We start from the raw sequence: 27,162 nt of genomic DNA, 5'->3' as shown, positions 1-27,162 counted from the left end.
ACAGCTCAGTGTTCATTACAACACTGTGACTCTGTACAGCTCAGTGTGCTGTATGATACTGAGACTCTGTACAGCTCAGTGTTCAGTACGGCACTGTGACTCCAACCAGCTCAGTGTTGTGTATGGCACTGTGACACCGTTTAGCTTAGTGTTCAGTACAACACTGAGAGTCCGTACATCTCAGTGTTCAGTAAGTCGCTTTGACTCCGTACAGCTCAGTGTTTGGTGCAGCACTGTGACTCTGTATAGCTTAGTGTTCAGTAAGGCACTGCGACTTCATACAGTTCAGTGTTCAATACGGTACTGAGACTCCATACAGCTCAGTGTTCAGTACGGCAATGCGACTCTGTACACCTCAGTGTTCAGTATGGCACTGTGACACCGTTCAGCTCAGTGTTCAGTACGGCACTGTGACTCCGTACACCTCAGTGTTGAGTATGGCACTGTGACACCATTCAGCTTAGTGTTCAGTACAACACTGAGAGTCTGTACAGCTCAGTGTTCAGTAAGGCACTGCGACTTAATATAGTTCAGGGTTCAGTACGGTACTGTGACTCCATACAGCTTAGTTTTTGGTATGGCACTGTGACTCCGCACAGCTCAGTGTTCAGTACAACACTGTGACTCTGTACAGCTCATTGTTCAGTAAGGCACTGTGACACCATATAGCTCAGTAGGGAAGGTGCATCAAAGTGTCCAGGGTTTTTTTTGCAGTCCTGGAGGGCTTTTTAATACACAGATAGACAGATGCAGGATCTTTAAGTCCTGGAGGGTTGCAGTGCCTGCAGGTTTAACTCCAGTCCTAGAGGGCTGCATTGCCTGCAAATTTAACATCTGCAGGTTTTTCCAAGTTCCCAAATGACCAGTTTAGGCCTTGGAAACACAGTGTGTGGACTCTAGCAAATCATTGTCTTGAAATCTAGCATGAGACACTGTGCCTCCAGAACTGTTTGACACACCTCTTCTAGACTATATAGTGGATATTTTATCCAGTTACATTTCTGCCATTCAAATGTTTGTCTTATGGGCAGATAGGGAGTCAGTGGACGGGACTCACGGTGGGGATCCCCATGGGTTACCAGGAACTCGAGCATCTTGTTCATGGCCCCCATGAAGAATATCAATCGCAGCTGAGTCATTCCCATGGTGATAAGGCTCCAGAGGAAGATAGGAGAACATACAGACCTACGGAATGGCACCAAGTCTGAGGAGGGGGGAGAGACGGGTTTTAATGCACTATGAAAAAAACTATGAATGCGAAAGCGGTACAGAGCACCCAAGAGGGAATGCAGGGGCCCACAGAGGGAATTAAATTAAATGACGGCTGGGACCCCTAAAGCTTTGGGGCCAACTTTTGCATCCGCTAGCCCTACGCCCCTGTATAAGATATCATTCACACTGGACACACTGGCCTTGCAATTGCACACAGAAAAGGGGAAAGTCAAAAGTACTGTGGGAGGCTCAGACTCTCAAACTGTGACTTACTGGGCTGGGTGGGAGGTTTGGTGACCTTCTCATGTGATTGGTCTGCCTCCTCCACCTTCAACGGTTTGACCTCAGGGCTCATGTGATCTTCATGACACACATCTGTGGCTGAGTTATCCACCTTAAGCTTCTCCCTGATAGATAAAATATAATATGATACTGACCAGTCAGCTAGTTAGTATGTGAAGGCCAGTTTATAGTTTGCCGATGTATGATCAGCCGATGGTGGTTGTTACATCACATCGCCAAAGTGGATTCATTTGGGAGCCCAAACGATCATGGAAGCGAGTTGCTGAAACCTTGAAACCTTGACTAAAGATAATTACAGATGAGAATAATTCTATAATAAGGTAGTTGTGACAATTGAGCCAGCAACGTTCAGCAATGGGCATAATTATGATAGCGATGACATCAAATTGTCCATCACTCTAGTATAAACTAAAAGTCGTTGCGAGGGACCATGAAGTGGGATGATCATTGTTGCAACAATCATACGTCGCCTAACCATAAACTGGCTTTAATACTGATATGTAGTTAGTATGTAGCATAATTAGAGTGGGATACTGACATGAAGTTGGTATGTACCATAGTTAGTGTGGGATACTGGCATATTGTCAGTATGTAGCATAGTTAGTGTGTGATAGTGATGTGCAGGTGGTATGTAGCATAGTTAGTGTGTGATAGCGATGTATAAGTGGTATGTAGCATAGTTAGTGTGGGATACTGATATATTATCGGTTTGTAGCATAGTTAGCATGTGATACTGACATGTAGTTGGCATGCAGCATAGTCAGCATGTGATAGTGACGTGTTGGTAGGTGTTATGTAGCATATTTAGAGCAGGATACTGACTTGGCCTCCTCAGGGGTGAGAAAGGACTCCGTAGGCCAGTTGAGGAAGCAGTTGAGGAAGACAATGCAGGCCATAAAAGACCATACCCACATGATGACATGAAAGGACACTCCCGCATCGTATATCAACTACAGTGGGGAGAGAGGGAGGCAAGCTGGTGTCACATAACCCATCTGTCTGTCTGTCATTCTTGGGACCTTATTTTAACTCATTCAGATTAAGGGCCCTATCTTGGCGCATGGTGCTGGTAACAAAAAAATAGTGTCATTGCTAGTTTCAGATGCAATAACCTTTTTCTCTCCGGTGCCTTGACTGTTAAAATAGCAAGTGACCATGCACCAAGACCGGCTTGGTCTTTAAATTAGGTGCATCCATGTTAATTCTAGTGTTTTGCGATTTTGATGCAGAACGTTTGCGTTTTGACCAACCAAAACCTGGTCTTAAGTCATGTTTCCATTGCTATTATAATGGCGTAATATTAGGTTAGTAAAGTGCTTTTAATCTACTGCGCAACTGTACACCATCCTGCCTGTTACACGTGTAGACTAAAAAACAGACTTTTAAAAAATATATATTTTCCTATTGAACAAGCTTCAGGTGACAGCATTAGTCATTTTTTCCCATTTGTTGGCCTTTGCAAGTCCCTTAATTCCAAAAGAAATTATAGGTTTATCAATCTGAGAATGCAGGTCTTCAATTTCCCAATATTTTTATTCTTTGCCAATTTTATGAATGACTTCCAGACAAACGGAATGCCACACCCAGCCTTATATGGAATTTTTGGTACATCAATTATGCTAATTCACAATTCCCATGAATTCGGGCTCATTTACAAACAGGTGGGATTCATTGGGCCTAATGCAAGATCAACTCATACGAATTGGTTCTTAAATCGCTTAAATCTCTTAAAACAAGTGATTTAAGAGAACTTGGCGCATTCAACAATTTTATCTTATTTAGATTTTTTTATTAGGTAGAAACAACATCTACGAGTGGTCCCGACTTGTTGTATGAGTCATGTAAACAGCCTTATAGTGCATGTCAGTGCAGCTCACCTATCACACAGACCTTGGATTAAACTTTCAAACTACGCATTGCAGATCAAGTATGAATCAAGATTCAGCAACTGTTTATTGCTTATTTCCTGCCTTAATTGTTTTCAGATAAATATTTGAATGGACTGTTGAAGAGTAAAAAGAAAAAGTTTAAAAGGTCTGCAATATTATTATGTTTTGCCAAAAACAAATTAAACATAGTCCCAATAATGGGTAAAGATAATGCATTTGCTTTTAAAGTTACGCAGAGTTACCCCCAAAACAATGAAGTCATATTCTGCTATCTTTTGGCTTTTGAAATCAATTGATGGAATTTACACTTTGCCCATATGCTGTAGGTAATATGCAGTTCTGTTTATTATTTCTTGAAGATCGCCCTATGAAAAAAACCATAATTTGATTTTCATAATTTAAAATTCAGTAAGCATATTCCCAGTAACATTTTTGCAAATGGAAAGTCCAGGGGTCAGAAAGTAAAAGTCATGTGTTTCTTCCACCCATGAAATGAGCAAACTGACTTGATTTCTACCTCCTGGCTGAAGAATTTTGCCTATCAAATGCAGGTGATTAGAACAAAATATTGGGGAGGATTTTTACTTTACAAACCTTAATTTTCCACCCCTGATAAAAAACTGTAAAATGAAGTAAATACAAAATACTTGTAATCATGATTGCCATGGTGATGTCATGTGGTAGGCTTACCTTCACACCAGGGAAAGTGACAGCAGAAGAGGCATAGGATCCAATCATCAGGGACATAACGGTAGAACTCAGGCTGCCAAACATGGTGGGCAGCTGGGGAAAAAATATGAAAGCCAACCAGTTAACTCTGATCACACACATTTTATGCAAGACATATATTGGTACAATTTCTGTTGTCACTGTACCCCAGCACAGCACGGTGGGTGTCGGGGGGTTGTGTACAGTACATGACCAGGGGGACATTGGGGGGGGGGGGGGGGAAGTTCACCAAAGCTTAAAAACATGAAATACATTATTCTAGTGAATTACATAAAACAAAATAGGTCCAGGTCAGCTGCAATTACCCATGGTCTCCCTCAGGGGTCAGTGCTTGGTCCTTTATTGTTCATCATTTACCTCCTCCCCCTTGGCCGTATCATGCGTTACCATCACATCAACCCCCTGGTGGTTCCATCCAGGTCTACAGAGAGTTCCTTAGACTTTATGGCTTGGTTTTTGTCCTGACATGTAGTGTGAATTGTGGGACCTTATATACACAGGTGTGTGCTTTTCTAAACTATGTCCAATCATGACAAAAAAAAAAATGAAAGCAAACAGGCTTCACCTGACCAGAATTTGGAAGGCACAGCAAATGGTCTGAATACTTACGTAAAATGAGAGATTTCAGTTTTAGAAATTTGCTAAATTTCTAAAAATATATTTTCACTTTCATGGGACATTGAGTGTAGATTGATGGGCAAAATTGTAATTTTATCTATTTAAAATTAAATCAACAACACAATAAAGTGAGGAGTCTGGATACTTTCTGAAGCCACTGTAATTGGTTTACTAATCATTTTATCCACACCAAAGTGTCAGCCTTTATGCCAATCATGACATCGCCAGTTTGAGAGCCCTTCCACATTAAATTTATCCCAGCGCCACTGATGCAGGTCTGATATGAAGCCCAGAGACAGTCTGTGACTGACTATTTAAATTCTTGCCTGGTTGGACAAGCAACGTCCCCTGGTAAGCTTGACACCCTATAGCATATTATTTACACCTAACAATCAGGTTGGATGGTCTGCAAAATTAATCTGAGCAGTAAAGAGATGAAAATGTCATTGGGGATTGTGAAAAACATCATAAATTGTGTGTGAACGGATTACCCTGTACAATTGACATAAAAAATCTATTTTGAATGTAAACCCCTGCATGCCACACATGTGAGGGTTAACTAAGGAATACACACAAAAATGCCAAATTGTCCCCAACAGAAGAAAACTTTTAAGTTATACATCCATTATTTGCCCGGGTGGTGATGGGGCAAGAGTGATGCCCTACAGCCAGCAGAGGGCCCAGTGAACCGGTCTTAACCAAGCATGGGAGCAACATGTGGAAAGGCTTGCATCATCAGCATTCTAAATTTCATCAGTCATGAGCTGGGCCCAGCCAATCACTCAGCATCCTCTCCTCCCCTTTGCATCTAATGCCAAACCCTTGGGCCATCTCACCAGGATACAAGAACCTGAAACACTGCTTTCTCTGTGAGATTAACACTGCCATCAGCAACTGCATAGAGAAAGCTAGCCAGTGTAAGTGACCAGTAGGCCATTTCTGGAATGGTGGGGGAGGGTCATCATAAATAACAAAGCAGGAATTCCAAGCCAGTACTCCTACAGCATTGACTTGTAAATTACCAATTCAATCTTACCCATAAAGGTTGGGCATGGGTACAGGCCTTTGTTCCAATCAAGCAGTTACACACCTGATTTTACTAATCAACCACAAGAGTCTTTGAAAGGCTTGGTTGCCAGATCCCAGATTGCAACTGAATCAGAAGAAAGGGAGAGATCACAGTCTAGCTATACAGAAAGGCAGACATACAAAATCATGGAGGATAGGGCATGTGGTCGCTGTATGACAGGTGAGGTTGAGATAGAGATGCACTTTCTCCTTCAATGTGATTTTTTATTAAACCAGACAAATGTATTTTGAGAAATGTGATTCTAAAATTCCAAATTTCTCAATTACCCCTCATCAATTCCAATTATTTTGGGTGAGGGACAGCAATTTGCCATCTCAGTTCACCATAGTCTGAGAGAGAGTGAGACAGTGACCGACCAACCAACCATAGGAGACAAAGTTTGGCTAACTTTACTGTTCAAACTAGCAAACATTATAGCATGGCCAAAGGCAGTTACTAGCTAGCTTTTCCCATCTTGCTAGCTATGATAGCTATCTATGTAATTGATGTAGTGGCAGGCAGTGAAAAAGAATGAACAGAGAAGATGCCATGCCTCATGCCAGGAGTGCTAGCTGGCGATAGCTGCAAATCTGTAGGTAACGTTACATTAAGGTGTTTTGTAAGCTTGCCGCTGCCAACTAGTTCACTGCTGTTGTTGGTCTAATGTATATGCTTTACAGGATTTAAGAACATAGCTGGCTAGCTAGAAGTTGTTATCGTAGCTAAATTGTCCAATTTAACATTACATAGCTAGCTAGCTAACACAATTAGCTAGTACTGTTAACGTGACTTTACCACAAAGCCGATATAGGATAGCTAGCTATCCTATAGACACACCGATAGAATTTCGATGGCTAGAATAGCTACAGACTAACCAGAGATGCTGTTTTTAGTGGTGTAAAGTATGTTACTCATTGATCCAGGGTCAGACATAATGTTACTTTAGTTATTTTGGGGAAGCGGGTGAATCCCATTAGCTGGAAAGTGCATACTCCTTAACTCCACTACCACCCTCCTCTACTCCGTGCCCCAGAAACCGATCTTTGTGGACTCCCTCCCTCCACTGTCCCATTTTCAAAGTGTAGGAACAAAATGGCTACAACTCTGCCCTCCTGCACTCCCCCAGCGTAATGTACAATGATGTATGTTTCAGCAGTAGTCTTTTCACATTTCTGGGTGACTTCATCATGCTCACACCCACATTACTATGAAAACCCAACCCACAAAATCTGGACTATCCAGATCCAGAAAGCGTTGATGGCAAGGAACTTAAATTCCCCAAATTAGACTATGCACAAATATTTAGCCAAATTATTACCACGCATATCATCCTACCCAGATTGCGAAATGTCCGTTTTTTTTTTGTGGGTCATATCCTAAAAACTAATTAAGCAATTTGAAACAGGGAAGTGGGTTTATGTATTGACTGTTAATAAGCACAGCAGCTACAGTTATTTCAGTAGCCTACGTAGACATGCATGGATGAACTTATTCAACTAACCGTTTCCAAATGGCCATTTATTTATTACCAATACATTTGTTACAGATGTTAAAGTGGGAAATAATTGTTGCTATAACTGACATATGAAGCGCCATATAGGATAGGTTACGTTTCACGAATCTACGGAAATGTTTCTGAATTAGTGAATAATCTCTAATTGGCTATGGGAATATGTGTGGGTTTGGCAAAGCGGGTGCTTCTACCAGATTTGAAAGTTAATGTCCCTTCAATGGTAGTTTTTCTCCTGAGGAATGTGGTTTATGATTATGGTTTCTTATTGACTATCCCAGACACCAAAACACTTTGATGTGAATTGAGCAATATTTATTGAAAAAACAACAAATAACTGCAAAACATCCCTGTGTTCGGAAGACCGTGTTAGCTCAGTATGGTCCGAACACCTATTCACTCTGTTATGCAGACTCCTTAAGAACCCCACCATACTGTTACAGTTTACATATTTGTGTGCGGAAATCCTACATGAAACACATTTGTAAAATTGTCTCTTATTTGCGGATCGTGTTACATTGTCGGGATCGTCGTTCAGTTTGCTATTGAATAGCGGGGTCAGACACATTCCCATTTAGATTATCAACACCTATTGCCAAAGGAATGTTGTAGAATCTTGTAGAATCCATGCCACGAATAATTGAGGCTGTTTTGAGAGCAAAGGGAGGCCCAGTATTCATTCCTAATAAAGTGCTCAATGAGTGTATATCTGGAATTGGAATTGCAACATGCTGTTGATACTGCCATGTTATATGAAACTTTGCAAATTGTTGTTTGCTAATTTAAATCTGCTATCCTGGCTCAACACGCATTTGCCAGCCAGGGAAAAAGCAAGGGCGGTAACATATAATCTCTCTGTCTAGCTAACGTACAGGCTACATTCAAATATTTGTAATACAACTAGCTGATGTTAGCTGTCCCTGGAGTAAAATGCAGCTATGACCAGCTTGTGATACCCATCTGTCTCAAAACATAGCTTGAGCAGGTCAAACCATGTTGAGTATGGAGCTGGTCTAACTGGTCAACCAGCTGTTTCAAAACCTAGCTTAAGCTGTTTTTTCAGCAGGGGTTGATACGTGCTTGCAAAGCTGGACAGGGATGTAATGTTACAAGTGACCAGAAAACAATGGTTCTTTTGTTTTTTTTTGGCTGTGGGTTTATTGTCTTGGGAACTTGTGAGGGATAGAGTGAGGTTTCAGATCAGTTTGCTTTATTGTCTTCACCCACCCCCGCAAGACTCAGAGAAAGTGCTAATGTGTGTAGCTATGGCCTGCTATTCATCTGAATGACAGCAGATTTCAGTGCTCTTGTAAGCAACAGCTTCCCCACCATACTGTTACAGTGGATCACCAATACCATGTCACTGTATGCTAAAATGGATTTTGTATGTGACTCGTACCAAGTTTGTATGAAGGAATTAGACTTCACACACACACACAAACCAAAGCTGGTCTGGAAGTTATATTTATTTGTTATGAAAGTTAGACCAGACGGAACCTATGGATTCAGAGACTTAAAAGGGAGCATAACCCAGATCCTACAGTCCGTTTACAGTGCGGTCTCATATCTAGTAAACTGGGGACAGGCTGGCAACTAATGGCACAAGGCCAGGTTTGCAGAGGACACTTTCTTTTGGGTATATTTTTGTTGGCTTGCTATATTGGCTGGCTAGCCAGTGCCAAGTTAAAATATCAATTTTAATAACAGTAGCACATGAAAACCCGCTTTTTGGAAAGTGCAGTAGTCCCTTTAAAAGTAGTAGAGTTCTAATTAACGCTGTAAAAAGTTGAAGAGCACAAAAAAAGTATTATGAAAATACAAAAATGTTCACTAATCTTTTTAATAAAAACTACCAAACAGATTTTTATGGTATTTTTCCGAATTAATAGCGGGTTTGCCTAACCAGACGATTTTTCATGTATATTGCCAGAACGGCAAAATGACGAGGCTGGTGATTTTTGTGTTTTGAATGCAAGTGTAGTTTGGACATTATCTAACTATCGTGCCTCTGTTAATAATAGGCCTATAATAAATTTACATTAGGCAAGAGGATGTGAAGAGAAGAGATGGAACGAGGAAAAAAACACAGGTGGTTGTCCAACTAAGGAAATAATATTAACTATGAGAGCAAAATTGTTCTTTTCGGGTCTAGTGGTCGTCGACAGTACGTCACACGACCCCCGAGTACTGAATCCAAGCCACAGTTCACTGTGAAGACAGTGAAGCATGGTGCCGCAAAAATCATGGTATGGGGATGTTTTTCATACTATGGTGTTGGGCCTATTTATCGTATACCATCATGGATCAGTTTGAGTACATCAAAAACAGATTATGTTGCTGTATGCCGAAGAGGAAATGCCCCTGAAATGGGTGTTTCAACAAGACAACGACCCCAAACACACAAGTAAGCGAGCAATATCTTGGTTCCAGACAAAAAGGATTGAGGTAATGAAGTGGCCATCTCAATCCCTTGACCTCAACCCCATTGAAAACTTGTGGGGTGACATTAAAAATGCAGTTTCTGAAGCAAAATCCCAAAATTCACAGGAACTGTGGAATGTAGTTTGTTCATTCTAGGCTGAAATACCTGTTTCTAGGTGCCAGAAGTTGGTTGACTCGATGCAACACAGATGCGCAGCATTCAAAACAATGGCTATGCAACTAAATATTAGTTCAGTAATTTAAAGTGAAGTTAAACCTTATAAAATGTATTCAGTTTATACAGTAAGCATTTGAGTTTGAAGAGAAAAATGTTGACACTGCCATTTTTTTGAACAGATTAATATTCCTTTTCTTTGCTTCCTGTAAAAGAAAAACGCAGATGTGATAAAATTTGTTAATGCTTTGATTTGGAATTGAATGTCTAATGTTTCCACTACATTTGAAATATGGAACAAAAAGCTATAAAAAAATATTTGCACTTTATTCACTTTTTTTAACGCACTGTTTTTTATTTGAAGACAACTGCACCCTAATAAATGTGTATGCAGAGCAGTTCTTTAAATTCAGAACTGAGTTTATATACTGACTGCATTCTGACTGACCCTTCACCTGGCATCATGCATTTGAGCTATAGGCTATATTGCCGCAAAGAAATACCACCTGCTTTCAGAAATTCAACAAATTCCCACACAAAAAAGCATCAACTAGAAAGGCAATACTAAAAGTCTTTCCATTTGAATGGATCTCAATGGGAATTTGGGGGTTGGACTTTCCTGTTGAACTCAATGGAAACCATTCATGTAGTATCTACTGCATAACTGGCAGCAGCATGATGGTTTGAGGCTCATTTGATTCCTTGGGCCCTTGTAGACTTAAAGCTATTTAGCCAACAAATATGTTCAATATTGTGTCACCATAATTTACAGCTGAATCTAGTCCCACTCCCAAATTCCCATAGAGAGCCATTCAAATGCAAAGACTATTAGGATCACTTGGAGGATAACCTGAAAATAAGATATCCAGACTGATGATGTTGATAGATCACAAACATCAGGAAGTCATGGTATGCGAAGACTATGCAACCAAATACAAAACATGACTGTTTTATTTGACATTATGTTAATTTGTCTCAAACATTATTGAAATGGGGGACTATAAAAGTCCTGTAATTACTACATGGTGAAACTAAAATGTCTAAAAATAGTCTGATTGACCGCATGGGAATTATTTGATTACAGAGAAAAAAATATATTAAATCAGAAAAAGGTTTGTCATTACAAACTTTTGTATTATGTTCTCTTCCTGATCTTTTTTTATGCTCTTTTCTTAATTTCTGTTAAAATGTTATGTTAGTTGTTACCCCTAATTTATACATGACATGGCATTATACAAGCTAACATACACAAATGCACAGATGTTTGTTTATTTTCTGTTTGTATGTTTCTTCTATGTTTTATGTGACTTTTTTAAAGCTTTGTCAAGATGTATCTATGTACATCATGCCAATAAAGCACATTCAAATTGAATTGAGAGAGAACTGGAAGCTAGTGCCTCAGCTGTGGGGGTGGTCATTTGGAAGACAGGCACTTCTGTTCAAGTCTCATAGAGCAGGTCTCAGGGGTAGGGGCTGTTATGTCCTCTCCTGGGGAGATCAGGACAGAGTTTCTGGTCTAGTGTCCTAAGTTTCACTAAAATAAAAAATAATGAAAAAGGGGAGCAAGAGCAAGGGAGAAGCAGAGGGGTGGAGAGGTGGATGGTGAAAGAGTGCAAGAGTAAATGAGGTGAGAAAGACAAAAGCCTTAAGACCCCTCATCACCCACAATCAAAGGCCATGTGCCCTTTACCTTTCACCTCAGACCTTTCAACATTCAAATCCATCCTTCTCCATACACACGCACACACATGCACATACAAACACACACAAGTGCACACATGCACATACAGACATGGCCACACATATATGCACACAGACAAGTACACACGTGCACACCCATCTGCATCCTCCTCTTCCACAAGCACATCTGCATCCTTCACACACACACAGACACACACACACACACACACAAAGGGAGACAGAGCAGACCAGATAGCACATAGACAGTAGAGAAGTGGGGTTATTAGAGGTCAAGTAAGAGAGAAAGAGAATGTGAACAAAACAAGAGCATGACAGAACCATGTGCCCTTGCGCTTCGGTGAGAGGACGGAGTCGAGGGAAAGGCGTGTGGCCATCGGAGGGCTGTGATTGGCTGCATTGCTGGCCCATCTGAATTTCCGCTCTACTTGTGGAAAGTCATGTGCAGGCTTGTGAAGCCAAGCCTAAATGCTCTGACATTCAGGCCCTGACATAAACAAACAGGGACACACCTGTTGTAGGTCTGCAAACTGCGCACAGTACACACACGCACAGACACAATAAATGAGTGCCCTCAACCTTTCACGGACAATTGAAAGTATGAATAATTTTTACTCTTCCCACATATGGTTGGGAAAGTTCAGCAATCACTGAATTTAACTGAACAAACCTATTCCTAAAGGTTTAGGGCTCACATCTTCTTGTCAAAGTCAATGTTAAGGACAATGTAGATTGGGACTAGAACAGCCTGTATTCAAAAGTGCTGCGGTTGTGCAGTGTTTGATAGTGCAGCAGAGTGCGATGTTTGATAGTTATTCATAATCTGGTGACTGATAATCCAGTGATTGGTGATTGATAGTGCAGTGATTGATAGCAAAGGGTTTGATAGTGCAGCACAGTGCAGTATTTGATAGATAAGTCATTGATAGTGCCATGATTGATAGCGCAGTAATTGATAGGGAAGTGTTTGAAAGGGCAGTGCCGTATTTGCAGTGCAACACAGTGCAGAGACTGATGTGCAGTGTTTGATAGAGTAGTACAGTGCAGTGATTGATAGCGCAGTGTTTGATAGGACAGGACAGTGCCATGATTGATAGCACAGTCCAGTGTAGTGCACTAGAGTGCAAGTGATTCTGGTCTCTCTCACCGTGAGTGATGTGAAGGTCAGACAGATCCCTCCAAAGCCATTGCAGGAGAGAGCAAGGAAGATCATCGCAGAGAGGGCTGCAGAGAGAGATGCAGGTAAGTGCACAACTAAGAGTACATGCTGAGAGACTGACACATTCTTGGTCAGATAGTATAGACAGGCGCGGGTGTTACTCTGAAACACACTGTTGGTCTGAGAGTACAGACAGCTACGAGTGTTTCTCTGAAACACACTGTCGGTCAGAGAGTACAATCAGGTGTGAGTGTTTCTCTGAAACACACTGTCGGTCTGAGAGTGCAATCAGGTGCGAGTGTTTCTCTGAAACACACTGTCGGTCTGAGAGTGCAATCAGGTGCGAGTGTTTCTCTGAAACATGCACTGTTGGTCAGAGAGTGCAGGCAAAGACGAGCATCACTCTGAAGCACAAGCTGCCAGCTGCAGTCACTGCACAGTCCTGCACTGGAGGAGCACAGTTCACACGCAACTGGCACAGTCTGACTGTGCAGGTGCCCCATCGAGACAGGGTCCGCCTGGCCCGTGGAATCCCTCCCTCCACACACTGGAACACAAGAATCTCAGCAAGGTGAGACACCCCAAATAACCACTAGCCTATTACTCACCCCTAAGAACAGATTGCCCTGTATCCGGTTACAGACTTACCTGCAGGGTTGTATGCAGACACAGCCATCATGGCACAGGAGAGAGCAAAACAAGCACTGCAGTAGAGAGAGGGAGGGCGGGAGGGAAGGAGGGAGAGAGGGAACCGCATCAAAGTCAGAACTGAGGAGACTAAGTACAGTGGGCTCCAGAATTATTGGCAATTTGGCATCCTTGATAAATATGCACAAAAATGCTGTAAACTAAAAAGTAATACACTTATTGACATAACCTTTATTTTCCAACATGTGTAAAATAGTGTGCTTTGCTCATGGTTGATTAAATAGAATTAACGAAAGTATTACATTTTTCAAATAAAATTTTTATTTCCCCATTTTTGACCATTCGTCCAAAAGTGGATATATATTAAGCTCTATGGACATCCAAGAGTAATCAAGGCATTATATTTGGAAAGAGACTTTGTTGTTGAGTTTTTCTAATGTACATGTTTGGTACTTTGAGGCCACAAAAGCTAGGGACTCGATGAAGCCCACTGTACCAGAACTGCAGCAGAAATACAGAAAACTCATCAAATAGAGAATGGATAGTACTCTGGAAATATGTCACAATTACATTTTTGGGTGAACTGCCCCTTTAAGAATTATTCTTGGAATTCCTCTGGACTGGAGATGGCAGCAGCGGTATGAAACTCAGCCTGAGCAGGCTATATTGTCCTTCTCTCCCTCTGGAACAGCAGCTTAAACCAGCTAATTCCCTGCTTTCTCTTATTTAGATTTGACAACTTTTTTAGATGCAGTTGACCGTGATGTAATGGACCTCCGAAAACCTGAACATCATCTCTTTCCAAATATAATGCCACAGTCACTCAGAAACATCAACAAAGCTCGAAAATGCCCATTTTATTTGAGGACTAGTTCTTCTACAGCCGAAACCTGGCAACTGTCCACACAAGCACACCAGTATTCTGGGGCAAAGGGTTAGACTTTTGGGTGAATTGCTTGTTTAAGCAAAGCAAATGGCACTAGGTATGGTATGGATTCTACAATTGCTGTACACTTTACTCTGTGCAGTGAATGGATTCCATTTCAAAGTAAAAATTGAAACAGTTCTTGTTAAACTCCTGTGACTCACCTTCCCACCAGGCGCAGCGGGCGGGGCCCATACTTGTCCATCAGGATTCCAAGGGGAAGGGTGGCAGCACTCAGCAGGAAGGAGCCAATGGTGAAGCCCAGATTTAGCATCTCCTCCTGCTCCACACAGCTCAGCCAAACACCACTCTCCCACACAGTGACGTTACTGCCCTCTGTCAAATTCTCTACAGGGTGGTAGAGGAGAGGAGGAGAGGGAGGAGAGGAAGATGATGAGGGAGAGAGAGGGACAGAAAAGGGGTCAGATGTAGAGAGGGAAAGAGATACATATTTGTAAACCCAGACTACTTGGGTTTGAATCAGGTTTTGGGTGCTAAGGTGGTTCCATGCATTGCATGGTTGGGGACAGTGTACCTGTGCACAGGTGAGAGTAGAACCCCTCATGCTTCAGCATGATGAGCAGTGAACCCCAGCCCAGCAGCACCGCTGAGAACAGCAGGTTCTCCAACACCGCCGTGCCCGCCATCCACCAGCGCCTCTTATAGGCATGGGAGGGTGGGCGGGGTGCCATCACTTTCATACTGGTAGACGAGGGAAGGAGAGAGAAGGTTAGAACACTCACTTTCACAAAGAAATAGAACATTTTCATATTATCATAACTTTATCTTACATCTTTTCGTAAGTTCATGGGCCTACTCGAGTATGCCACATCAGATTTAACACACATCAGAAAACTCTCCTAGATGACCTCAGAAAAACACAATGAATCCTGCCTGTTTGTAAATGAGTGTGAACGTTCATGAGAATTAGCATAATTGAAGCCCCATTTTTTTCCCATGACTATATTGGGAATAATTTTATTTTAAATTAATATTAATACATTGTGAATTATATTGAAATTCAAATACAATAAAGCAGTCAAATACCATTGTCAAACAGGATAACCTCAACATGGTCATACTTTATGAAGTTTGTTTTTTGTAGACTTTAAATACAGTATATAGCCTTATAATGTATACACTCACCGAGTACTTCATTAGGAACATCTTTACTTTATTACACCTACTTATTCATGCAATTATCTAATCAGCCAATTCTATGGCAGCAGTGCTATGCATACAATCATGTAGATACAGGTCAGGAGATACAGTTAATGTTCACATCAACCGTCAGAATGGGAAAAAAAAATGATCTAAGTGACTTTGACCGTGGAATGAGGGTGGCAGAGAAGGTGGTTTGAGTATCTCAGAAACTGCTGATCTCCTGGGATTTTCAAGCCCACTAGTCTCTAGAGTTTGCAAAGAAGTTGCAAAACCCCCCCAAAAATACAGTGAGCAGCATTTCTGCAGTTTCTAAACAACAATCCAGGCAGGGGTTCGGTAACGAGGCAGACAGATATAACGAAAAAATAAAAAGTCGTAGTCACAGGCAGAAGGTCGATAACAGTAAGGCAGTCGAAGCAGGCAGATAAAAATGAACTAAATCCAAAAACATAAGCCGGTAATTCCAGAACAGCAAGTCAAACACAAACAGAAGAAAAATAATGGTTGAAAAGGTAATGGTTGAAAACAAAACGGGTCAGAACACGAGAATATCAGACAAGAAAACCACTGGAGAGAATGGCAGGAGCACATTACAATCTGGCACAGAACAAATTAAACAGACAGGTATATATAGGACAGATAACAAGGGGGAACGGGAATCAGGTGATAACACTAATCAGGAAGTAACAACAGGTGAAACAAATGAATGAGAAGACGGAAAGCACAGGTAACAAAAGTAACAAGTAACAAAAAGCGAAACGCTCGTGACTTTGACAGGAAACAGATAATGACACAGGTTTATCGATAGCAAGTCCAAATCCTGTAATTCTCTGTTAGCACCTCATACAACATGGACGTGGGGTTGGATTTTAGGAGGCAAACGAACATAAAACTATTTATAATATCGGAATATACACAGACCGAAAGCACTATGATGTCTGCTGTATGATGCCTGCGCTCACACTAGAAAAAAACCCAACAGTAATGTATGCACAACAGCCGGATAAAGCCAGGATAAGCTAAAAACAGTTTTACAGCAATACAGCCCGCCCCAGCAGCTTAGGGTATTTATGTTCGACATAAATCTGCAGAGATTTATGTCGAACAAATATTTGCCTTCAACCCAAACGCTCTTAGGATGGTAATGTACGTGTGTATATTCATTCAGCGATATTCCTAAACTGTGTGTCACCTGAATATGACACATTATGGGTAGGAAACCCCGTACAAGCTTACCATGTTTTATATTAGTTCAGTACTAAAATTACCTACCATCAACGTTAGTCAAAAACAATCATAACTTCATAACTAGGTGGTATATTTGATTCCATAAATGTGTCTGTATTTTATTATTTTCTAAACAGACTCAATTTCTACCAAACCGGAAATATGTTGCTGAGCCTTATTTGCAAATGAGCATCTAAGCTGCTGGTCTCGCTAGCGGAGTCTTTTTAACAATCTGGCATCGTCATCTTGCAGTTTTATTTAGTCTTTTGTATTATATAAATACAAATGACTCAAGTACAAGGGGGCAAAGTTAAATAGTGCCCCTGGACCACTGGCAGCAAAAAATCCATATTTGACAGCAGGTATGAGGTGCTTCTCCTTGTATGCATTCCATTTTGCCACCCAACATGTTGATGGTATGGGCAAAACGTTCAATTTTGTCCATAGCACTCCCTTCCAGGCATTATTCCAATGAGGTTTGGCAAACTCAAGATGCTTGGTTTTGTTTATTGTGCTCAGTAAGGGCTGTCTTCGTACCACCCTTTCAGAGTTTGCTGGTGTGGAGGTGCAATCTTTTATTTTTTTTACCTGTTGACCCCAAATCGCAACCAATCTCGACAATTCTTAAACTGCAATCCGTGGCCTCCCTTACCATCTTCCTTTCAGTCTGTGGGGATAATATGCACTTGCGTCCTCTTCCTGGCAAGTTTGCAACCATTCCATATGTTTTCGGCTTTTTTATTATTGCCCTACCAGTGTTAAGGTGCATGTTTAACCATTTTTGTGTTATTGTGTACCTATTACCCGACTTGTGATGGTCAATTACCTTCTGAATTGACAGTTCTTTGGCTTTTCCCATGCTAATGGTTAACAAAGGGATTTTGCATGCTTGTTACCTAATAACTCATAACATAAATCTCGTGTATTGTCGATTTCACTTTGTTAGGGGTGCCAATAATTTTAACAGCTGTGGTTTTCAGAAAAAAATATATTACTAAATAAATAACCTTAAAACATGAGAGTAAATGTATTGAAATAAAAGTATATCATTTTCTCATGCTTGAAAATGTTTATTATATGCAGCCTTTTTTCTCCATTTATGTTTTTATCTTGTTGCTGTGAGTTTTTTTTGCCATTTTGTTTTTGTCGGTAGGTGTGTGGCATAGTGTTTACCATCTTTGCTTTGCTTGTATGTCCCATCATGTTACAATGTGTTGTTGAGTGCAATTTTAAAACTTAATTGAGAACATCTCATCTTGCCAGGGAAGGATAGATTTCCCATTCTCCTATAAGTGGACAGAGCAAGTAACACAAACATTAGTAACACACCTTTCTTTGGTGCCCAGATCTGACTCTTCCATTTGTGGCAGTAGCATATGCTTGTTACAATTTCCAACCCCAGAATAAGCAGTTGAGCATTCAGTCCTCACAGGAGGGCTGGTTAAGACACTGATACACTGTTTAGACTATACATTACACCCAGGGGATATTTTAGCAAGAATGGCTCCAATGGCTTGGCTCAACAATGATTAGCCTACTTTAGCGAAGGGGGTCAGAGTTAATGTGTAACGTCACACCTGGAAAAGACTGCTGTCTGACACAAAGAAATAATGGCTGGCTCTCAGTGCTGAGCACCTTCTGCAAAACAGTTGCAAAGCATTTGGACAGTTAAACAGTTTTGGTCATTTTGGCTCTGTACGCCACTACATTGTCTTTGAAATAATACACTAATAATAATAATATCAATGTTAACTTTCTTGTACGTGAAACGTGATGCAACAACACACAGCTGGCCGAGAAAGAGCTGAGTAGTCGGTTGTCCAATTACTATTGGTTCCCTAGATCAGTGGTTTTCAAAGTTTTTTGTCCCAAGGCACACCTTTATATAGATTATATTTCCAAGGCACACCATTTGTTCTTCTCAAAATACTATGATGTCTACATCCTCATGAATGTAAAATAAACTGTAGTAAATGTGTATATTGCTTAACATAAGCCTACTTCTCAAATACAAACCACAATAAAAAAAGCTTGACTCAAGATCTTTGATATTTTACCAAAACAAAACCATGTTTTATTGTTAACAATAATAACTATATATTAAGTTATTCATTCTAAAGCGCAACCAAGACAGCGCACAACGTGTTACATATTAACTAATTTACAAATTATTTCATTCTGAAGCGCTGTTAACTCAAGCCTACCACTGGGCAGTGCAACTACACTCACCAAGCACGTTATTAGTTATTTATTACTTCTTTTTTAGACTTCTACTGCTGTAGCCTATCCACTTAGAATTATGATGCGTTGTGTGTTCAGAGATGCTTCACTATTCGGTGGTTTCTGGTAGTTTCTGGGTTTTCAACATTTCTTCCAGCCTCGCATTTCTTACTTCCGGCTTCTCTCGATAGTTAAATGTTGTAAACTACTACTACTACTACTAATTTACAGATTGTACAGTACTAATCCGATTAGTGCCCTCCCCCACTGTCTAACTAACAAACTAACAGTCACTTTAATTGGGTTCAGATTTAATCACATACCTAACTGACTAACGTTATCTCCTAGTTTTCCATGCTGTTCTATAACTCTGCCTTCCTATGCTATCCCTGATTACTTGCTTAGTTTCAGCAAAGTGTTTGCACCTGTCTCTTACTATCACTACATGTCCAACTCTATGCAAATGTCCACTCCCTCATCCGGAGCATGTGTGTCTATATGCATCCAGTCCGTGTTTTCGTCTCCCCCCTGTTATTGTATCATTTCCCCATTATGTTTCCCACCTGTTGTCTATTTTTTTTGAATGTCGATTGTATTCAGTGCCGAGATTCAAGTACGCCTGTTCATCAAGATTCTTATAGGACACCCCTTTGCTTTGCTATCCGAGTTTGCCTTGCCCTCTTGTTTTGGTTGCCCATCTGTTTATTTGGTTTTGATTATTTTGCTACGACTTTGACTTTTGCCTTAGCCCTTTTGTACCTGTTTTTCTGATCTCCTGGATTTCGACCCTTGCTTGTTTTTTCAACTGTTCTTTTTTGTTTTGGGTACTGTCTTATGATGTCTTGGCTCTGTACTGAATAAACTACGTTTTTGGATTATCCGTTGGTCTGCTTTTGGGTCCCCAGTACCGTACATAACAGTTTCTGTCTCAGTGAGTGCATTTATATAACTAATTTAAGTGCAATTACAAATTATTTTATTTGCAAGCACTGGTCTAAGCAAGGCAACGTAAAAGTGCTGTTACAAAGTATTTAATACCAAAGCACTATTCTAAGCTTACCACAAGGTAGCATGAAACGAGTAACACAATTGATACAATTACAGGATGTTTTCAGTTGGTTCTGGTAAAAAGACTCTTGCTGACATTAAGCCTATTTTTTTTATTTAGTTGCATCGTGGTTCATTTTCTCTTCATGGGTTTAGTTGTTTCATTTTTTTAAATTACATTTGTTAAATAAAAACATTTTCTGTGTATTACATTTAACCCTTTCGTGCGTAAATTCGAAAATAATTCCAGTGGCCATGTTTTTTTTTTCTGCATGCAGCCCCTGTTCTGGAATTACACTAGCCTTCACAGCGCTTTTCTTACTTTGTTAACTGGCAAGTTGTACCGATGTTGGCTTCATGCGTGCTTCTAGCAGGGTGGATGGTGCCACCCCTAAAATCTGATTTCCCTTAAAGGATCTTAAAGGATGCATTAATATTACGAAATGTATATTACATTTGTTTGTGAACATTAAAATTATGTGGTGCTAAACAACATCCCAGTGTCTGACCCCTCTATTGTTTGAAAATATTTAATTTAGATTAAGCTCATTTTTCTTATGTTGTTGAGTTTGTGTTCACTGTAGACTAACATGAAGTGACTGGATAAGTAACATGCATCAGAGCAGGTGAGAATGTGATTTTGGACAAAGCAAGAATGTGTATTATCATCATTTTCATTCATTAATATGATTAAAATTATGAATTTAAATTAAGTTAATTTGTTATAGATCCATCACCACAAATTATTGAACAGGCTTAGTTACACGTCAGAGCATTATTTATTGTAATACATCTCTAAAAGATGATAATACACATTCTTGCTTTGTCCAAAATCACATTCTCACCAGCTCTGATGCATGTGTTACTTCATGTTATTCTTCTTCTCCAATTGAAACCAGCCCGTAAAATGGTATTATGAAGGTGTATCATGGCAGGAATTGCTCTACACCTTGTAGTTTGTTCTGCAGAACACAGTCCGTGACTTTAATGGCCTTAAATATGGTTATGATATTTGTTTTTATTCTTGATCCATGAACATCTAATTGACATTGCATCATATATTGTTAACATATTGTTACATATACTATGTAATTCAGTTTAGTCATAATTGGTGCAATTATCAGGCTCTTCAGTGCACTGTCCTCAGGCAGTGTGGCATGGAATAAGGAAAAGAATCATCTGAGTCTCAGAGCATTCTATTCCTTATTCCATGCCACATTTTTTCCACACTGCCTGTTTTTGCACACAGCGCACCAAAGAAAGAGCCTCAAAAGTGTGCCCCTTGTGTCAATTCAAAGAAGGTACCCAGGGTTTGCATTATGCATTTTTGTTTGTTTGCTTAGAGCATTTGTCTACTGAATAGCCTTAACTTTTGTTAGTGAGCTCAGAGAAGGGTCTTTGACAAAAGCGTATTTATTTGTCATTGTTAATGTCATCCTGTAAATTAGCATATCAGTAGCCTATAGCCTATTAATTTATGTCTTAGCAGACAAGTAATGCATATTGTTTTGTCGTTGTTTTTTCACACATAAAACAATAAGAAAACATAAATAACCCCCAAAAATGTTGCATGTGAAGCCAGGAGATATGGTGGCCACCCCCAGGCAACCCTTGGACCCCCCACCCCCACCCATTGGCCACTCCAGTAAAAAAAAAGTTTGGGCCAGTTCTAAATTGATCATATTTGTGATGGTATGCGTGAAAGGGAATAATTTAAGTAGGCTATTTCATGCTTAGGACAAATTCCATGACACACCTGGCCAGCTCCCATCGGCACACCATTTGAGAACCTCTGCCCTAGATTGGAGTGGACTGTATAAAAACGTCTGTAATTCCTATACAAATCACCAAATATGGATGTAAATACCGTCAAATTAAAGCTAACCATCTGCACTACTCTGGGTGCTCTTCTGCTGATATCCTCTGGCACTCACAGCTGAGACCCCCTCCCCCACTACCCACTGCTGTGTTTTGTCAAGTGACATGTTTGAGCAGGTGAGCATATCACCTGGAGGCTGTATGTCTGGAGTCTGCCACACCAGCCTGGAACAGTGCAATGTGGGTCAGCCTAGCCCAATTAATCCCCCCAAACATTTGCCTCCCCGCACCCTCCCTATGATCCCTCATACTACAGAATGTAACAAACTTTGGGTTGGGGGGGGGGTTCAGCCACCCCCAATCTAGGTTTCAGACAGGATTCTTTGTTTAGGGGGGTGTGGCATTTTACTCATGGGCCCATGCGGCTTAATTTTACAGGCTAAGCCTCTTGTGGTATTCTGCTTTTCAGGGGGCGGGGGGGGGGGGGGGGGGGGGCACTTTAGTTAAATTTGTTTTATAAGGAAAAATACATCTGAAGCTACTTAGCTGATGTTAGGTATTACAGACACTGCAAATCCAAAGGTACATTTCCAGCCTATTCATGCTCGAGTGTGTGGCAGCTGTTAGACAGACAGATCCCCAGCGGTCGTTTCCAAAGTGAGGCATGTTTCTCTGATAAATTAAAATGTGCCAGCAGAGCTAGAGCCTGGTTCTAAATTCTAACCAGACCACTATTATTACCATATGAACTAGTACTCACTGTTCTACTATGTCACAGACAAAACCCTCAGGAAGGAGTCTCACCAAACATGAGCTTCATCGCCGATAAAATTAGTTGCTGTCATTGATTCTCAGATTTTTCAAGTGTTATCTTGCTCCTTGGACAAAGTGCCCCTTGTGTGAAGTAAAATTTCTTGGTCCCTGGATGAAGAACCCCCCATCTTTAATATGGGGCGACATGGCTCAGGCAGTAAGAGCAGTCGTCTGGCAGTCGGAAGGTTGCCGGTTTGATCCCCCGCCTTGGCTGTGTCGAAGTGTCCCTGAGCAAGACACCTAACCCCCAAATGCTCCTGATGAGCTGGTCGGGGCCTTGCATGGCAGCCAATCGCCGTCGGTGTATGAGTGTGTGTATGAATGGGTGAATGGAGAAGCATCAATTGTACAGCGCTTTGGATAAAGGCGCTATATAAAATGCCTGCCATTTACCATCTCTCCTTTCTTAATTTATAAAACAAAAATGCCCTCCCCCAAGCTTTTACATCCACATAGCTGTGAATTTTTCCATGCCACTCTTTGCTTTACAAGGGAATAATATTTGACTTGCTTTATCATGTTTTTCATTTTTTTTCCATAGCAAAAGCAGCACAGTTCAGTGGCTCCAGTGGCTGAATGTTTCATTCCAGTGTGGGATACTTCCATTGTGAATGGTTATCTGTATCAATTAAAAAAAGCTCTAAGTATCACCTGCATGGAAAGCAGAATTGATTCAAAGTAAAGTGAAAAAGTGAATCATGAAAAAAAAAATACACAGGCATTTAAAAACAGCCTCTCACTTAGCTGCATAAACTGAGGAGGCCAGCGGCAGGAAATCTGTTCAAGGCTTTGTGGTAGAAACCATAACACAAGTGTGTCATGCCATTAGCCACAGTTCAACAGAGCCTTTTCTGAGCTCAATGGTGTACTTTAAGTGGATTTATTTTGTACCATACCCCCCACTGACACATTTGAATGCTTTTGCAATTACAATCTAAATAGCCTTCCTTCTTACTTACATGCCATGTACTGTATGGCTTACTTTAAGAAGTTTCCATGCATGTAACAGCACAGCAGTAATCTTACATCAGTGAAATCCACCATATCTTAATGCCATGAAAAGGTATTTGCCCCCTCTCTGCTTTTTTCTATTATTGCATAAAATATTTGCCACAATTAATAGTTTCAAATCTTTAGCCAAAATGTAGTATAAGACAAAGGAAACCCAAGTAAACACAAAGCACATTTTGAATTATTATTTCATTCATTCATTCAATGAAAAAAAGTCACCAAACACCCATGAGAAAAAGTAATTGTCCCCTTAACTTAAAGGGACTGTAGAGGTAAATCCGTGAATGGATTCAGACTACATTGTATGGAGTTATTATTGTATGCATTATGCATCAGCAAAATTAGAGAAGGCAAATACATTGCAATATCAGCTTATATCAGTAAACTTTGAACATCTTTGAATGGATGGAGTTCATGTTATTACCAGATTCTGATCTACTGGATTAGGGTCCTTGATGACAAAGAATTCCCTGACCTAATGGCCAATAAATGTTTTAGTCTCATTACATATCTCCTCACATAGTTTCATAAAATTTGTATGTAGAATTTTCTTATAGAGATTTGTGTCAGGACAGTGGAGAACACTGATGCCTCACAACATCCTGGGTTCTAATCCTGACTGGGGCCTTTCTGTTCTATTTTTCAGCTTGTAATCCCTGTACCAACCTTATCCCTCTCCCAGTATCCCTCCTTCTCCAATAAAATGTACTTGTGGGTGGTACATTTTAGGAAACGTTGAGGGAGGTGGGTAGTGTGGTGAAGTGGTCCAGACCATGCCCATACAATCCTGACATTGTTTTCAATACGGTTTTTTTCAGAATTGCGTGTTATTATAGTTAGGCTATCTACATTACTTTGAATACACATTTTGTGGATGTGTCGTGGATACATCCCTGATCCCTTTGCCATAATGTATAATTATTTAAGCTATTTCCAGCTGCTTTGCAGTCACTTCAATAAGTAGTTGTACAACCTGATGATATCAGTCTTTCACATCACTGTGGAGGAATTTTAGCCCCCTCCATCCACAACACTGTGCAGTATCTGCTTTCCTTGAATTCAGTCTTGCCCCTGACACTTCACCCAAACCCTGCACAGTGTAAAACACTGCTCCCCTGATGTTGAAAATATGTCCTATTTTGTGCCTTGAAACAGAACCCGAGTGTTTACCTACACCAACACATGCTCTGTTTTACCGCAAACGCACGTCATTTCCCGCCAGTTTTGGGTGTGAGCATGTGTGCGTGTGTGAGAGAGAGCGAGAGAAACTGACATCCACGTCACTGATATTGTGATCCACTTTTTTTCTAAACATAACAGACTAAAACTGGCACAAAACAAAATAGGGGTTGAGGAAAATTGATAGCTGCAAAGTGAGTGGTGCCAAAGGGATGGTTTTAGAAGACACAGGGTGCAATGTACTGAGATGAACCCTATATAACCCCACTATACAGGCAAATTACTCATAATTGCACTCCTGTAAATTCAATGAATGTTATTCCTCTGCATTACAATCTGTTCTGCCATGTTACTGTGCATGGAACACAGTACACTTCATAGCACATTCTTTTTCTGTTGTAACGTAACTTTACATTGTTTGACGGCCTGACCTTGACAGCCTATTTCCATCCAAAAGGAGGGGGTGGACAAGGTGTGGGAATATCGACACACAAAGACAGCTATGAAGCAACTTATTGATTTGCCTTTTTTTTTGTGTGGTCCGTTGTTTTTCCCTCAAACAATAAAGGGGCCAACTGAAAAACAAATATAAATATTGTTTACTACGCTGATATTTATGGGGCTAATCTGGGGCTTACTTTTCAATAAAACGCAGCAGCCTCAAGTAAAACGACATCGGCATGAAATTAGTTAAAACTAGACTTTAAAACTTCCCTTCGAAGTTAGGGACCCCAGAACATAACAACGTATAATACTGACACTTTATACGATTCATGACGCTCCGGTTCCCGGTGGATCGCTTGGGATCGCGAAAGAAAACTTTGAAAACGAAATTGAGACATTTAATGGAAAAAAAATTGCCTGCTACAACTGGTTAGCTTGCAACACGAAAGACGCTAACGACGATTTACAAGATTCCCCACGTGGTTCCTTTATCAACAAAGAAGTCATGGCTAGAACACACAACATGCATCCGTGAATGTGAATTAACGGTGTTTAATAGAATAAATGAAATCATAACTATAGGAACAAAAAACGGTGGCGAGCAACATAGCAGCTACCGAGAGCAGAAGCTCGTGCCACGTGTGTGACGTCTGAGTTCGCCGAGTATTTCTTACAGCCCAAACGTTTCCGTCAGTGATTAAACTTGCGTTCACATGCGGACAGAAAGAAAGAAAAACTTACTTCAGCCGGTATATCACTGTTCGTTATTTTCCGTAACCCTTTTTTCTGCGCGTAGAAATATGTTTTTTATAAATATATTTATAAAGCTGATGTGTATATAAATATATAGGATTCAGGGATGTCTCTCTTCTTTTACAAATATCCCTTAATAGTCACAGAGGCTTTGCCACATCAGCCAAGTAGGCAGCTTATGTAGCCTACTGTAAACTACTTCTACTCTCTCTCTCTCTCTCTCTCTCTCTCTCTCTCTCTCTCTCTCTCTCTCTCTCAATTTGAACTGACACCCCACCCCCAAGCACACCTCTCCTTTTCCCTCCATCTCTCAAGCGACATTGCCAGTCAGATCAGGGGGTCATAGTCACTGTAACAGGAATCTTCATTATTAGCACGGCAGCTCTCCCTGCTGCTAGTTTCCAGTACTAACATATATTGGATGTATTTTTAATATTTGGTTGACTATCCTTTGCACGCGATGACTGCTTGAAGTCTCTGATGCATAGACATCACCAGATGCTGGGTATCTTCCCTGGTGATGAATTATTATTATTATTATTATTATTATTATTATTATTATTATTATTATCATCATCATCAATATACAATATACAAAATGTTATGTAACATTTTTCCATCATAAAACAAAAGAATATCTTTCTATTTCAGGTGAATTTCTACATCAATGGTCCTTTTGAAAAATCTTTCAAAATCATACCAAAATACTTTAGTATATATACATTAAAAGAATAAATAAGTATTACATTCATTTTCAGTTTTGCAGAAAAAACATTCCAAATCAATATTCTTTCTAAACCTTGCCAATACCTGGTTTACAAGATAATTGCGGTAAATAAGTTTGAATGATATCTCTTGGACCTTATTGAATTTTGCAATATTTTCTTTCCAGTTGATTTCCTTAGTCAGATATTTTTTAATTGTGAATTCCAAATCTCTTTAGTATAGGCGTTACAGGGTTTTGGTAGATTTTCATAAGAACATTTTATAACTGCATAAATGCATTTATTTTGTCTTTTATGCTCATACCTTTACTTTCAAATATAGATCAAAATGTGGCTTTACATCATTGTTTTGCAATAATGTAATAAGTCCAGATGGTATGGTATACAATTGCATATTCTTTAACA

At 40.3% G+C, this 27,162-nt stretch overlaps 1 protein-coding gene across 1 annotated transcript in view; it reads right to left on the bottom strand.

Annotated features, from left to right (window-relative positions):
• The window catches only part of LOC133134937 (large neutral amino acids transporter small subunit 3-like), a 40,621-nt gene extending 14,399 nt beyond the window's left edge, over positions 1 to 26,222 (bottom strand). The window contains exons 1-9 of the mRNA XM_061251556.1: positions 26,021 to 26,222; positions 14,892 to 15,058; positions 14,521 to 14,704; positions 13,432 to 13,487; positions 12,772 to 12,848; positions 4,095 to 4,187; positions 2,338 to 2,465; positions 1,486 to 1,619; positions 1,058 to 1,204 (exon numbers count right to left, since the gene is read on the bottom strand). Coding sequence (XP_061107540.1) covers positions 1,058 to 1,204; positions 1,486 to 1,619; positions 2,338 to 2,465; positions 4,095 to 4,187; positions 12,772 to 12,848; positions 13,432 to 13,487; positions 14,521 to 14,704; positions 14,892 to 15,057 — 985 coding nt within the window. The 5' untranslated portion in view covers position 15,058; positions 26,021 to 26,222. The remainder of the gene's footprint in view (positions 1 to 1,057; positions 1,205 to 1,485; positions 1,620 to 2,337; positions 2,466 to 4,094; positions 4,188 to 12,771; positions 12,849 to 13,431; positions 13,488 to 14,520; positions 14,705 to 14,891; positions 15,059 to 26,020) is intronic.
• Positions 26,223 to 27,162: the final 940 nt, after the last annotated feature.

This window comes from Conger conger, chromosome 8, assembly GCF_963514075.1.
Source record: "Conger conger chromosome 8, fConCon1.1, whole genome shotgun sequence".
Lineage (NCBI taxonomy): Eukaryota > Metazoa > Chordata > Actinopteri > Anguilliformes > Congridae > Conger > Conger conger.
The sequence above is the reverse complement of the archived record's forward strand: the minus strand, read 5'-3'. Positions and strand labels throughout refer to the sequence as shown.